This window comes from Gigantopelta aegis, chromosome 1 (genome assembly GCF_016097555.1).
Source record: "Gigantopelta aegis isolate Gae_Host chromosome 1, Gae_host_genome, whole genome shotgun sequence".
Taxonomy (NCBI): Eukaryota; Metazoa; Mollusca; class Gastropoda; order Neomphalida; family Peltospiridae; genus Gigantopelta; species Gigantopelta aegis.
In genome coordinates, this window is record NC_054699.1 from 34,298,294 (window position 1) to 34,315,393 (window position 17,100).

At 34.6% G+C, this 17,100-nt stretch overlaps 1 protein-coding gene across 2 annotated transcripts in view; it reads right to left on the reverse strand.

Annotated features, from left to right (window-relative positions):
- Positions 1-17,100, reverse strand: part of LOC121374084 (unconventional myosin-XVI-like) — a 181,963-nt gene that overhangs the window by 143,817 nt on the left and 21,046 nt on the right. For both annotated transcript variants that reach the window (XM_041501004.1, XM_041501012.1), the window contains 7 exons: positions 16,218-16,445; positions 15,871-15,985; positions 14,245-14,392; positions 12,136-12,244; positions 7,924-8,041; positions 6,449-6,520; positions 4,058-4,193 (listed from right to left, as the gene is read on the reverse strand). In XM_041501004.1, the coding sequence (XP_041356938.1) occupies positions 4,058-4,193; positions 6,449-6,520; positions 7,924-8,041; positions 12,136-12,244; positions 14,245-14,392; positions 15,871-15,985; positions 16,218-16,445 (926 nt within the window). The remainder of the gene's footprint in view (positions 1-4,057; positions 4,194-6,448; positions 6,521-7,923; positions 8,042-12,135; positions 12,245-14,244; positions 14,393-15,870; positions 15,986-16,217; positions 16,446-17,100) is intronic.

Consider the following 17,100-nt stretch of genomic DNA (forward strand, 5'->3'; position numbering starts at 1 on the left):
TTGTCAAGTGGTTGAACCATAATACTGATATTTCACTTGTAGCTTATAATAAATAATGTTGTCAAGTGGTTGAATCATAACACTGATATTTGCTTGTAGATGGTAATAAGTAATGTTGTCAAGTGGCTGAATCATAACACTGATATTTCACATGTAGCTGATAATAAATAATGTTGTCAAGTGGTTGAACCATAATACTGATATTTGCTTGTAGCTGATAATAAATAATGTTGTCAAGTGGTTGAATCATAACACTGATATTTTACTTGTAGATGGTAATAAGTAATGTTGTCAAGTGGCTGAATCATAACACTGATATTTCACATGTAGCTGATAATAAATAATGTTGTCAAGTGGTTAAACCATAACACTGATATTTCACTTGTAGCTGATAATAAATAATGTTGTCAAGTGGTTAAACCATAACACTGATATTTTACTTGTAGATGGTAATAAGTAATGTTGTCAAGTGGCTGAATCATAACACTGATATTTGCTTGTAGCTGATAATAAATAATGTTGTCAAGTGGTTGAACCATAACACTGATATTTCACTTGTAGCTGATAATAAATAATGTTGTCAAGTGGTTGAACCATAACACTGATATTTCAGCTGATAATAAATAATGTTGTCTGGTTGAACCATAACACTGATATTTCACTTGTAGCTGATAATAAATAATGTTGTCAAGTGGTTGAACCATAACACTGATATTTCACTTGTAGCTGATAATAAATAATGTTGTCAAGTGGTTGAACCATAACACTGATATTTGCTTGTAGCTGATAATAAATAATGTTGTCAAGTGGTTGAACCATAACACTGATATTTAAATAATGTTGTCTGGTGTAGCTGATAATAAATAATGTTGTCAAGTGGTTGAATAACATAACACTGATATTAATGTTGTCAAGTGGTTGAATGTAGCTGATAATAAATAATGTTGTCAAGTGGTTGAACCATAACACTGATATTTCACATGTAGCTGATAATAAATAATGTTGTCAAGTGGTTGAACCATAACACTGATATTTCACATGTAGCTGATAATAAATAATGTTGTCAAGTGGTTGAACCATAATACTGATATTTGCTTGTAGCTGATAATAAATAATGTTGTCAAGTGGTTGAATCATAACACTGATATTTCACTTGTAGATGGTAATAAGTAATGTTGTCAAGTGGCTGAATCATAACACTGATATTTCACATGTAGCTGATAATAAGTAATGTTGTCAAGTGGTTGAATCATAACACTGATATTTCACATGTAGCTGATAATAAATAATGTTGTCAAGTGGTTGAATCATAACACTGATATTTCACTTGTAGATGGTAATAAGTAATGCTGTCAAGTGGTTGAACCATAACTCTGATATTTCACATGTAGCTGATAATAAATAATGTTGTGAAGTGGCTGAACCATAACACTGATATTTCACTTGTAGCTGATAATAAATAATGTTGTCAAGTGGTTGAACCATAACACTGATATTTCACTTGTAGCTGATAATAAATAATGTTGTCAAGTGGTTGAACCATAACACTGATATTTCACTTGTAGCTGATAATAAATAATGTTGTCAAGTAGCTGAATCATAACACTGATATTTCACATGTAGATGGTAATAAATAATGTTGTCAAGTGGTTGAACCATAAAACTGATATTTGCTTGTAGCTGATAATAAATAATGTTGTCAAGTGGTTAAACCATAACACTGATATTTCACATGTAGCTGATAATAAATAATGTTGTCAAGTGGTTGAACCATAACACTGATATTTCACATGTAGCTGATAATAAATAATGTTGTCAAGTGGTTGAACCATAACACTGATATTTCACTTGTAGCTGATAATAAATAATGTTGTCAAGTGGTTGAACCATAACACTGATATTTCACTTGTAGCTGATAATAAATAATGTTGTCAAGTGGTTGAACCATAACACTGATATTTCACTTGTAGCTGATAATAAATAATGTTGTCAAGTAGCTGAATCATAACACTGATATTTCACATGTAGATGGTAATAAATAATGTTGTCAAGTGGTTGAACCATAAAACTGATATTTGCTTGTAGCTGATAATAAATAATGTTGTCAAGTGGTTAAACCATAACACTGATATTTGCTTGTAGCTGATAATAAATAATGTTGTCAAGTGGTTGAACCATAACACTGATATTTCACATGTAGCTGATAATAAATAATGTTGTCAAGTGGTTGAACCATAACACTGATATTTGCTTGTAGCTGATAATAAATAATGTTGTCAAGTGGTTGAACCATAACACTGATATTTGCTTGTAGCTGATAATAAATAATGTTGTCAAGTGGTTGAACCATAACACTGATATTTCACTTGTAGCTGATAATAAATAATGTTGTCAAGTGGTTGAATCATAACACTGATATTTTACTTGTAGATGGTAATAAATAATGTTGTCAAGTGGTTGAACCATAACACTGATATTTCACTTGTAGCTGATAATAAGTAATGTTGTCAAGTGGTTGAACCATAACACTGATATTTGCTTGTAGCTGATAATAAATAATGTTGTCAAGTGGTTGAACCATAACACTGATATTTCACATGTAGCTGATAATAAATAATGTTGTCAAGTGGTTGAACCATAACACTGATATTTCACTTGTAGCTGATAATAAATAATAAATAATGTTGTCAAGTGGTTGAACCATAACACTGATATTTGCTTGTAGCTGATAATAAATAATGTTGTCAAGTGGTTGAACCATAACACTGATATTTGCTTGTAGCTGATAATAAAATAATGTTGTCAAGTGGTTAATAAATAATGTTGTCAAGTGGTTGATAAACACTGATATTTCACTTGTAGCTGATAATAAATAATGTTGTCAAGTGGTTGAACCATAACACTGATATTTCACTTGTAGCTGATAATAAATAATGTTGTCAAGTGGTTGAACCATAACACTGATATTTGCTTGTAGCTGATAATAAATAATGTTGTCAAGTGGTTGAATCATAACACTGATATTTCACTTGTAGCTGATAATAAATAATGTTGTCAAGTGGTTGAACCATAACACTGATATTTGCTTGTAGCTGATAATAAATAATGTTGTCAAGTGGTTGAACCATAACACTGATATTTCACTTGTAGCTGATAATAAATAATGTTGTCAAGTGCTGATAATAAAATGTTGTCAAGTGGTTGAACCATAACACTGATATTTCACATGTAGCTGATAATAAATAATGTTGTCAAGTGGTTGAACCATAACACTGATATTTCACATGTAGCTGATAATAAATAATGTTGTCAAGTGGTTGAACCATAACACTGATATTTCACTTGTAGCTGATAATAAATAATGTTGTCAAGTGGTTGAACCATAACACTGATATTTCACTTGTAGCTGATAATAAATAATGTTGTCAAGTGGTTGAACCATAACACTGATATTTCACTTGTAGCTGATAATAAATAATGTTGTCAAGTGGTTGAATAAATAATGTTGTCATAACACTGATATTTGCTTGTAGCTGATAATAAATAATGTTGTCAAGTGGTTGAACCATAACACTGATATTTGCTTGTAGCTGATAATAAATAATGTTGTCAAGTGGTTGAACCATAACACTGATATTTGCTTGTAGCTGATAATAAATAATGTTGTCAAGTGGTTGAATCATAACACTGATATTTTACTTGTAGATGGTAATAAATAATGTTGTCAAGTGGTTGAACCATAACACTGATATTTCACTTGTAGCTGATAATAAATAATGTTGTCAAGTGGTTGAACCATAACACTGATATTTGCTTGTAGCTGATAATAAGTAATGTTGTCAAGTGGCTGAATCATAGATAATAAGATAAAAGCATCATGCCTTATTTACCATTTACAAAGATAATAAGAAATATTTACCATTCCCACATTTACCAATAACCAGATAAGAAAGTATATTAATTATAGATGATAAAGTACATTTACCAGACTCCAAATAGAAGAACAAAATGCACATTTTACCACACATCCATGTAGTAAGATAAAAGATAAATTTACCCATCCTCAACTGGTTGTACCATCTGGTTGATACCGTTCACAATCCAGCTGAAAAGTCGACTGTAGAGAGTTTTAGCGAGCGCATCGCGACTGTCTTCAGCCTGAATCACTGTCAGTGATCTTTTCATTTCTTCCCCTGTAAAACAATGTTAAATTAGAGAGCTTTAGTGAGCACATCAAGCAGCCTTCTCTTTGCAAAATAATGTTAAATTATAGTTTTAGCGAGCATTCTATAAATGTCTTCTACCTAAGTGATTGTCAGTCATTGTGACGTTTTTATTTCGTATTTAATTAGTCAATTAGGGAGCTTTAGTAAGCACATCATAATAACTTTGTTACTTCCTGCTTGAGTAATTTTCTGTGATGTTTCCATATCTTTCCATGTAAAACAGAGTAAAATTAGAGAGCTTTAGTCATTATTAGTGATATTTCCATGTCTTTCCATATAAAACAGAGTACAATTAGAGAGCTTCAGTCATTATTAGTGATGTTTCCATGTCTTTCCATATAAAACAGAGTACAATTAGAGAGCTTTGGTCATTATTAGTGATGTTTCCATATCTTTCCATGTAAAACAGAGTACAATTAGAGAGCTTTAGTCATTATTAGTGATGTTTCCATATCTTTTCATGTAAAACAGAGTACAATTAGACCTTCAGTCATTATTAGTGATGTTTCCATGTCTTTCCATATAAAACAGAGTACAATTAGAGAGCTTTGGTCATTATTAGTGATGTTTCCATATCTTTCCATGTAAAACAGAGTACAATTAGAGAGCTTCAGTCATTATTAGTGATGTTTCCATATCTTTCCATGTAAAACAGAGTACAATTAGAGAGCTTTGATCATTATTAGTGATGTTTCCATGTCTTTCCATGTAAAACAGAGTACAATTAGAGAGCTTTGGTCATTATTAGTGATGTTTCCATGTCTTTCCATGTAAAACAGAGTACAATTAGAGAGCTTTGGTCATTATTAGTGATGTTTCCATGTCTTTCCATGTAAAACAGAGTACAATTAGAGAGCTTTGGTCATTATTAGTGATGTTTCCATGTCTTTCCATATAAAACAGAGTACAATTAGAGAGCTTTAGTCATTATTAGTGATGTTTCCATATCTTTCCATGTAAAACAGAGTACAATTAGAGACCTTCAGTCATTATTAGTGATGTTTCCATGTCTTTCCATGTAAAACAGAGTACAATTAGAGACCTTCAGTCATTATTAGTGATGTTTCCATGTCTTTCCATGTAAAACAGAGTACAATTAGAGAGCTTCAGTCATTATTAGTGATGTTTCCATGTCTTTCCATGTAAAACAGAGTACAATTAGAGAGCTTCAGTCATTATTAGTGATGTTTCCATATCTTTCCATGTAAAACAGAGTACAATTAGAGAGCTTTGGTCATTATTAGTGATGTTTCCAAGTCTTTCCATATAAAACAGAGTACAATTAGAGAGCTTTGGTCATTATTAGTGATGTTTCCATGTCTTTCCATCTAAAACAGAGTACAATTAGAGAGCTTTGGTCATTATTAGTGATGTTTCCATATCTTTCCATGTAAAACAGAATACAATTAGAGAGCTTCAGTCATTATTAGTGATGTTTCCATATCTTTCCATATAAAACAGAGTACAATTAGAGAGCTTCAGTCATTATTAGTGATGTTTCCATATCTTTCCATGTAAAACAGAGTACAATTAGAGACCTTCAGTCATTATTAGTGATGTTTCCATATCTTTCCATGTAAAACAGAGTACAATTAGAGAGCTTTGGTCATTATTAGTGATGTTTCCATGTCTTTCCATATAAAACAGAGTACAATTAGAGAGCTTTGGTCATTATTAGTGATGTTTCCATGTCTTTCCATATAAAACAGAGTACAATTAGAGAGCTTTGGTCATTATTAGTGATGTTTCCATATCTTTCCATGTAAAACAGAGTACAATTAGAGAGCTTTGGTCATTATTAGTGATGTTTCCATATCTTTCCATGTAAAACAGAGTACAATTAGAGAGCTTCAGTCATTATTAGTGATGTTTCTTTTCTTTTTCTGTTTGTATCAGAATCACCCTAATGTTCAAACTGTAGCAGTTCAGAGATATCTTAACAGAAAGAATGAATGAAAGAAAAAAGAAGATATGCTATTTGAAAAGAATAGATCAAAATGGAAAGAAATAATAAAAGAAAGTAAAGAAAAAAACCGAAAAGAAAAAAAACATACAAATAAAAGAGGGGAAGAAAGAATCAGAGAAAGAAAAAGAAAGAAATATAAAAAAATGAAAGAAAAAAGAAGGAAAGAAAAAAGAAACAAACAAACAAGAAAGAAAAAAAGAAACAAGAAAGAAAGAAAGAAAGAAAGAAACTAAGTAAAAAGAACGACAAGTCTGACCTCTAGCAATCATGACTTCTTCAATGAGAGCTGATTTCAGATCTTTGAACGGAACTCGTAGAAGACTGGATGCTAAAAATAGAAACATTGTTAAAGCTCCTGTCTGCAATGATCTCGGTTACATATATGGCCTTGGTATATTATTATACATATATACATGTACACAAATATAAATATTACACAAAATTGGATGTTAACTAACAGTCAATTCATCCACCATATTTCACAAATACAACCTTATACCACACTCAAATTCCTCACAATTAAATGCTAAAGCTTCTGGTATAAACTGGTATAAACTTCTTTTTTATTTTTGACATAATTCCTGTTTAATCTAGGTTTGTTTTCGGAGTTTATTTGCTTCTTTTGGGGTTGTTTTTTTTTGTGGGTGGGTGGTTGTTCAGCGAGGTTGTGTTCTGGATGTTTTTTATAAACATTCACAAGTACAAGCATGACTAAAGCTTCATAGATTTAGGACTTATGATTTGTGATTTGTAAAACATAATGAAAGCCCGACAGAAAGGTAGAGACTAAAGAACAATCAGTCTTAATCAGTGACTCACTGTTTGGTGTTAAATAGCTGAGGGAATAAGTTTCAAAGTGTCAGCTAACAATACACCTATACCTTTCCTTAATTTTCCCACATTTCTTGACTTGTATGTACAGTGTATCTGAACTACACTTGAATATAAGCAAGAAAACTATTCATATAAGAATTGTTTGTAGATTTTTGTGAATTTATTAATGTATAATGGTCACAAACTGTGTAAAATTGCATGGTGTAGTGAAGTGATTTTATACTAAACTTGTGAGTAATACATCGATAAATTCACAAAACATGACAAACAATTCTAAGAATTACAAACAACATGACTTATTTGCTAAAAATACACAAAAATCAGTTTTCATGACTTGTTTTACATAATGACGTAATGACATAATTTTCTGAGGTTTATTGAAGAACAACATTCAGTTTTAAAGGGACATGTTCAACCAGAATAGAATAAATTGTTATAAGAAAGAAAGAAAAGAAAGTTTGTTTTATTTAACGACGCCGCTAGAGCACATTGATTTTTTATCTTATCATCGGCTATTGGACGTCAAACATATGGTCATTCTGACATTGTTTTTAGAGGAAACCCGCTGTCGCCACATAGGCTACTCTTTTTACGACAGGCAGCAAGGGATCTTTTATTTGCGCTTCCCACAGGCAGGATAGCACAAACCAAGGCCTTTGTTGAACCAGTTATGGATCACTGGTCGGTGCAAGTGGTTTACACCTACCCATTGAGCACTCACTCAGGGTTTGGAGTCGGTATCTCGATTAAAAATCCCATGCCTCGACTGGGATCCGAACCCAGTACCTACCAGCCTGTAGACCGATGGCCTGCCACGACGCCACCGAGGCCGAAAATTGTTATAATGACGGGACATTTGTAATTATTATGAATTAATGTGTTTGTTTTGTTCTCTACCTTTCCTGAGTGTCCCAATATTTTCTACGTCAGCAGCTTCTGAGTCGCCAGTTGCAACGAATGATGTGTTACCAAGGTGCAAGATGGCTGCCAGTGTCATCACCAGACAGATGATATCCTGTCAAACAAGAAAAACTATATTATTTAACAGAAAAAAAAAGAATTTTTTTTTTTTTTTAAATGTGTTTAAGAACACCACTATAGAGTACATTGATATATTAATGGGCTCATGTATGTAAAATAGCAAGTACAAACAAAATAATATCAAAGAATTGGATTTGATCATAAGAAAATTAATGTTAATGGTAATGTAAATAAATAATAATTATTAACAAGCATTTCGAGAGTACTGCTAAAGCAATACACGTCACCTACCTGACCCAACAATGTTTCATATCTCCTAATTCAAGGGCCACACTTCTGTGAAAAGTGCGTAAATCACCATCAAAGTTAAACTTGATCAGTAACAGTACATAATAAAGCTATATATAACATTTCACCTCAATATTTTCAGGTATTACAAAACAAAAATGCAGAAAACTAATTTTCATATCTCCTTATTTCAAGGACCATAACTCCATTACAAATGGGTAAATCGCCATGAAAGTCAAACTTGATCTGTAACAGTACATGATAAAGCTGCATATAAAATTCCAGCTCAATATCTCAAAGCCTTCTACACAACCCATCCGGAAGACATATGTCGGACAGACAGACAGACAGATGGACAGACAGACAGACAGACGGAAGGATGGAGATGAAACCTAGAGTCCCCTCCGGTTGGACTGGTAGGGGACTAATAAAAACATAACCAAGACTGCAGCTTTAAAATAGTCCAATGAAAAAAGAACAAAGCTATAACATCATGAAATTATACTTATGTCAAGTACAAACATTAAAAGCATGAACTTTTTTCCCCCACAATTTAGGCAAACCAAGCAAAGCTGTGTGCCCTATTTATATAACATATATCCTACTTACAATTATTATTTCTTTAACTGGATTCTCTTCAAAACTTTGGATGGATGGATGGATGGATGGATGGATGGATGGATGGGTGGGTGGATGGATGGATGGGTCTGGGCTTTGGACGGACGGACAGACAGATGGATGGGCAGACAGTTGAACAAATGAATGTTTAACAACATCAAAGCAAACAAAAAACTGACTTCTTCATTTCAAAGAAAGGTATTGGCCTAAATATATCAATGAATGGAATGAAATAATTATTATGTACATATAAATAGTGCACAGCAAGCTTGTTGCTAATGTTAGTAAATGTTAAAATCACAGTAATTTAAAATGTGAAATGTTAAATGTTAGTAAAATATTCAAATGATGGAAAGTTCAAAAGTTATGTGATGTTACTATGGTTACTTACCAAGGGTACAAAGCAAAGAGAAGCTGCGTTCAGGCCAAGTTAGTTGCAGTGCAATATAACTGGTAGGAAAAATATTAACAGTACAGAAGACATACATGTATACTGTAAAACATGAAATTAATGTGAGTATTAAACAATGCAAGATAAGTAGTTGCTGGATATCGATATAATTTTCAGGTCTTCTAGTGTTAGAATAGTTAATAATCGGACAATGAAAGAAAGAAAAGAAAGAAAGAAATGTTTTATTTAACGACGCACTCAACACATTTTATTTACATTTTATTTACGGTTATATGGCGTCAGACATATGGTAAAGGACCACACAGATTTTGAAAGGAAACCCGCTGTCGCCACTACATAGGCTATTCTTTTCGATTAGCAGCAAGGGATCTTTTATTTGTGCTTCCCACAAGCAGGATAGCACAAACCATGGCCTTTGTTGAACCAGTTATGGATCACTGGTTGGTGCAAGTGGTTTACACCGACCCATTGAGCCTTGCGGAGCACTCACTCAGGGTTTGGAGTCGGTATCTAGATTAAAAATCCCATGCCTCGACTGGGATCCGAACCCAGTACCTACCAGCCTGTAGACCGATGGCCTAACCACTACGCCACCGAGGCCGGTAAAATCGGACAATGACAGCTACAGTATAAAATCCAGTGTGTTTCAGTGAGTTCTGTTGCATAATCATATGCAAGTTTGTTGTTAGAGGAAGGAAATATTTTATTTAACGACTCACTCAACACATTTTATTTACAGCTGTATGGTGTTGGACATATGGTTAAGGACCACACAAATATAGAGAAAGGAAACCCACTGTCGTCCTTTATGGGCTACTCTTTTCGATTAGCAGCAAGGGATCTTTGATATGCACTATCCCATAGACAGAATAGTACATACCGCAGGCCTTCTAGAATACGGTGGCCCGATGTCCAAGGCCAGTATTTTTTGGATTCAGGCCAGTAAAAAGTTACTTTGTGCAATCCCGATGGCAAGTGGTAAAAACAGAAAAGAAAAAAAAATCTACAAGTCACTTCTTTCGATTTGCTATCACATGCAATATTTCACTAACAAATAGTTGGCCACCAGTAATCTCTGACCCATCCATGACATCAATATACCTACTGATATAACTTTATTAAAGATATAAAGTGTAAACATTGGAAAATCAAAAGTTCATTGTTTTGCCGCCATTTTATTTTTTACACTGAAATCCAAAGATTTGTTACTCTAATACTAATAATATGCAAAACAGTAACCAGTCTTTTATTAGTTTTAAAGGTTGCACGTCACTATTTACAAATACTTTAAATGTGTAAATTATTAATTTAATTTATAAAATATAACATAAATTGCAAAAAAGTTTTTTGTTTTTTTTTAAAAGCTTAAGAACACAGTATCATGAAATAGATAAATTTAACAAAGTACCCAAATTGCAAAATTACTAATATAGTGTGTGTGTTGGAGGGGGGTGGGGGGGGTGGCTTAAACTGCAATACATGTACACTTTATGCTAATAAAGGTTCTTGATTGTTTCTTTTCTCTTTTTGTTTTTTGAGGGGGTGGGTAAGTTCCCATTCATAAGTAAATGAATAATGCTGTTAATTGTTGTAATATCTCGGTAACATGGATTATTTTTTATAACTTAGGTGGTTTTAGTGGAAACAATTATTTTAAAATTTTAATAGGTACAGTAACTTTATTCTAAACTGATGAAAATTATTTGCATATTTTTCTAAACAAACCATAAAGCATGCCCAATGAGCCTATCTGTTGTGTAAATTGACAAATTGATTAAACATGATCTCAGTATGAAAAATGGACATTAAAAAGTTAATTATTTTAATTTACTGTTTTTTTGTTTTATCAACAGTTAAAATTGGGCAAGTGAATTTTTCACCATGGCCAGTGAATTTTCAAATCCATTGGCCCTATGGCAAGTGAATTTTAAAAATATTCTAGAACCCCCGACATACCATGGCCTTTGTTACACCAGTTGTGGAGCACTGGTTGGAAAAAGAAATAGCCCAATGGGCCCAACAATGGGAACCAATCCTAGATTGATCGTGCATCAAGCGAGTGCTATACCTCTGAGCTACGTCCCGCCCCTTTAGTTGTTAGACAGATGCTATGGAATGTTTGCATGTTATGAGTTATTGGAATGTGAAAAATAGGACTATATTACCTTTATTAAGTATTCAGTCTGGTTTCTTTATATACACATGATGCAAAAAAAACAGCATACATGTATTTACTTAATTATTCCATCATTAAAACTGAAACAATTACTTTTTTTTTCGACAATCAGTTATGGATATTTATTATTGATTATCACATTGGTAGAGCCGAAGCAATCAATTTTCAATTACCATCGATCACCGGAACATCGCTAGTGTTCAGGGATGAAAATGACATCAGAAAAACAATCCAGAAAACATTGCAGGGTTTCTGTGAGCTGTTTATTTGTGCATGTTAGTGTTAATGTAGCTTATGAAATGTTAGTACACAAAACATATTAGTGAATTTATTGAATAGTCTTGCTGTGGCAAAAGTAGAAAGTCATAATGTCTACAGGGGCGTGATGGGGAGTCAAACACATTTCCACATAAAGAAATGATACTGACTTAGATGTAAATTTTACAGTACTTACTATGATGTAAATATGACAATGTTAACTTAGATGTAAATATGATGATATTTGGACAGAAATAGATACAATATTTTGACAGAGATAAATATGATATGATACTGACTTAGATGTAAATATGATAAAATTTTAACAGAGATAAATATGATATTTTGACTCAGGTAAATATGACGATATACTGACATCTTTACTGAATCCGATAAAGCTGAGACACTCCTTCACCTCCCAGAACTTCTCCTTATCTCCTGGACCTAGCTTATCAGTCAGTGGTTCCTGGTCGGTCTGAAGATATCTGAGAAACATACAGACACTGTATGATACAGTGACATATAGCTACATATACATTGTAATATATTAACTATAAATACACTGTGATATATTAACTGTACAAACACAGCTTGTCAGTCAGTGGTTCCTGGTCGGTCTGAAGATATCTGAGAAACATACAAATACTGTATGATAAGTGACATATAACTATATAAACACTGTGATATATTAACTATATTACACAGCTTGTCAGTCAGTGGTTCCTGGTCGGTCTGAAGATATCTGAGAAACATACAAATACTGTATGATACAGTGACATATAACTATATAAACACTGTGATATATTAACTATATCACACAGCTTGTCAGTCAGTGGTTCCTGGTCGGTCTGAAGATATCTGAGAAACACAAGACACTGTATGTTACAGTGACATATAACTATATATACATTGTGATATATTAACTATATATATACACTGTGATATATTAACTATATCACACAGCTTGTCAGTCAGTGGTTCCTGGTCGGTCTGAAGATATCTGAGAAACACAAGATGCTGTATGATACAGTGACATATAACTATATATACATTGTGATATATTAACTATATATACACTGTGATATATTAACTGTATAAACACAGCTTATCAGTCAGTGGTTCCTGGTCGGTCTGAAGATATCTGAGAAACACACAGATACTGTATGATACAGTAACATATAACTATATATACACCGTGATATATTAACTATATATACACTGTGATATATTAACTATATCACACAGCTTGTCAGTCAGTGGTTCCTGGTGTCAGTCTGAAGGTATCTGAGAAACACACAGATACTGTATGATACAGTGACATATAACTATATATATATACACTGTGATATATTAACTGTATGTACTGTAATGTGTAACTAATATAAGGAAAGTGAAATATTTACAGCTTGTTAGTCAGTGATTTACAGTTGGTCTGAATATATCTGAGAAACTGAATGTCACCTGTATTGATGACAGGATGGATGGAAGATCAAAAGGATTAATGTATGTACAGACAGGTGGACTGAATATTGCCTGTATTGGCCTCAAAGCATGGATGGCAGGACAGATGAATGGATGAATGTTACCTGTATTGGTGTCATTGGATGGAAGGAGGAAAGAAGGACAAAGAAACAAATGGACAGACAAGCGTTACCTGTACTGGTACTAGAATGGATGGAAAAGTTTGTTCGTTTGTTTTGTTTAACAACACCACTAGAGCACATTGATTAATTAATCATTGGCTATTGGATGCCAAACATTTGGTATTTTTTACTCATAGTCATCAGAGAAAACCCACTACATTTTTCTTAATGCAGCAAGTGATCTTTTATATGCACTTTCACACAGACCACGGCCTTTGACCAGCTGTGGTGCACTGGTTGGAATGAGAAAAAAACAATCAGTTGAATGGATCCATCGAGGTGGTTCGATTCTGCGACACAAGCACTTCAAGTGAGCACTCAACTGACTGAGCTAAATCTCACCCTAGAATGGATGGAAGGACAGAAGAATGGATGAATGGACTGAATGTTATTACCTGTACTGGTGTTATAATGGATGGAAGGACAGAAGAATGGATGGAAGGACAGAAAAATGGATGGAAGGACAGAAGAATGGATGGATGGACTGTTACCTGTACTAGTGATATAATGGATGGAAGGACAGAAGAATGGGTGGAAGGACAGAAGAATGGATGGAAGGACAGAAGAGTTAAGGAATAGACCGATTGTTACCTGTACTGGTGATATAATGGAAGGACAGAAGAATGGATGAAGGACAGAAGAACGGATGGAAGGACTGTTACCTGTACTGGTAATATAATGGATGGAAGGACAGAAAAGTGGATGGATGGACAGAAGAATGTATAGATGGACAGAAGAATGGATGAATGGACTGACTGTTACCTGTACTGGTGATAGGATGGGTTGAAGGACAGAAGAATGGATGGATGGACAGAAGAATGGATGAATGGACTGACTGTTACCTGTACTGGTGTGATACTTCAAACTGACACTTGTTCATCTCCTCGGGAGTGATGCCGGCTAACATCCAGTAGAAGATGTGGAAGTTGAACTCACCCTTGCCCTGCTTCACCACTCGCGATTTCTCCAGCAAATACTCACACATCTTGGCTTTGGAACAAAACAAAAACAAACATAATATATTACATTTAATATTTAATATTGAACGTTTCCAGATCATATCTTACTTATCAATTTATACAGTATCAATGAGGTACAAGACATGCCCATCGAAAAGGTAGGTCGCAGTGACCTAGTTATGGCAAGTGACACACGCCATCCCAAGTTGTACTTGCATGCAAGATTTGATGATCTTATATGAATTGATAAGGAAGATATTGGCCAGACAAGGATTTCCTTTTATGTGCAGTATTGCATGAAAAGGTAGGTCGTAGTGACCTAGTTATGACAAGTGACACACGCCATCCCAAGGAAAATATGCTCTGGAAACGAAACGTTTACGGACAGACATACAGATGGACAGATGGATGGACAACGCCATACCATAATGCAACAGTCAAAGATGTGAGTATAAACCAGATATAAATAAAAGAATTCTTGTCATGCTATTATTTCTGAACTGACAAACAGCAATGCTGCATTCTCAGGACAGTAAGATTGAGTCTCAATGGAGTAAAGGGACTTGAATACCTCCAAGGACAGACCCATCGGGAGAGTACAAAAGTTCGAGGACAGTAACATTGAGTCTTAATGGAGTACAGGGACGTGAATACCTCCAAGGACAGACCCATCGGGAGAGTAGAAAAGTTCGAGGACAGTAAGATTGAGTATTAATGGAGTACAGGGACGTGAATACCTCCAAGGACAGACCCATCGGGAGAGTAGAAAAGTTCGAGGACAGTAAGATTGAGTCTTAATGGAGTAAAGGGACGTGAATACCTCCAAGGACAGACCCATCGGGAGAGTAGAAAAGTTCGAGGACAGCAAGATTGAGTCTTAATGGAGTACAGGGATGTAAATACCTCCAAGGAGAGAACCATCGGGAGAGTAGAAAAGTTCGCGGACAGCAAGATTGAGTTTTAATGGAGTACAGGGACGTGAATACCTCCAAGGACAGACCCATCGGGAGAGTAGAAAAGTTCGAGGACAGTAAGATTGAGTCTTAATGGAGTAAAGGGACGTGAATACCTCCAAGGACAGACCCATCGGGAGAGTAGAAAAGTTTGAGGACAGCAAGATTGAGTCTTAATGGAGTACAGGGATGTAAATACCTCCAAGGAGAGAACCATCGGGAGAGTAGAAAAGTTCGCGGACAGCAAGATTGAGTTTTAATGGAGTACAGGGACGTGAATACCTCCAAGGACAGACCCATCGGGAGAGTAGAAAAGTTCGAAGACAGTAAGATTGAGTTTTAATGGAGTACAGGGATGTGAATACCTCCAAGGAAAGACCCATCAGATTGAGTTTTAATGGAGTACAGGGACGTGAATACCTCCAAGGACAGACCCATCGGGAGAGTAGAAAAGTTCGAGGACAGTAAGATTGAGTCTTAATGGAGTACATCGGGAGAGTAGAAAAGTTCGAGGACAGTAAGATTGAGTCTTAATGGAGTACAGGGACGTGAATACCTCCAAGGACAGACCCATCGGGTGAGTAGAAAAGTTCGAGGAATTTGGCGAATCGACTGGAGTTGTTGTTCATCACCGTCTGGGCATTTCCGAACGCTTCCAACAACGGGTTCACCTGTAATAAACATATTTATATTTTTATAATAACATTTTCATTTCTAATACTTTCATTTAATTTAATATTTCAAACAATGGGTTCACCTGTAATAAATACTTACATTTAAAAAAAAAAAATAATAATAATTTTATTTACATTTTATACAACCATTTTCATTTTAAATACTACCATTTCAAAATGCATTACAAGGGAGATAACTCTATTTGACTCAAGGGAAGTAACTACTTACCTGGTTTATCTTGCTGCTGAGAGAGCTTTCCGTGCTGCCAGATGTTCTCACTAGGTGTTGTACGATGAGTTTACACGACTCAGTCTTTCCAGCACCACTCTCCCCACTGATCAGACAACACTGTGACGTCTGCATGGCAACCAGCTGACGATGCGCTTGTTCCGCGATGGCGTAGATGTGCGGAGTCAGTGACGAAGGTTTCGTCATTTCTCGATACTGCTTGGAGATCTGGAAGGTCAACCAATAAGTAGAAAGGAAAGGAATGTTCACTGAACAACAACTGAAGAACATTTTAAACTACTGTAACAGTTATAGTTAGTGTTACGTAAATATTACGCTGTGGCTATTTGTGGTCTAACATATTATGGTTGTTTGAATATTTAGTCAAGTTAAAGTTTGTTTGTTTTGTTTATCAACATCACTAGAGCACTGATTTAGTAATCACTGGCTATTAGATGTCAAACATTTGGTAATTTTGACCCTATTATAGTCTAAGAGAAGAAATCCACAACATGCTTCCATTAGTACTGGGCTACGTCCTGCCCCAAGTTAGTCAAAAGCCAACAGACAGGAAACTCACTGCTGCCACAGAAGCTACTCCTACTAATCAAGCAGCAAGGGATCTTTTATATGCACTTTACCACAGACAAGACAACACGTGGTTGGGACAAGAGAAAAGTAAGTCCATAGAGGGTGATTTATCCAGCGACCCATTGCCTCAGGGGACACCAATTTGTAAGTTACAGATCTGGAATAACATTTATATTAAAACAAGCATTCCGAGAGTACTGCTAAAGCAATACATGTTCCCATCCGGGCTCAAACATTTTTCAGATATCCTAAATTTAAGGGCCATAAATCACCATGAAAGTCAAACTTGATC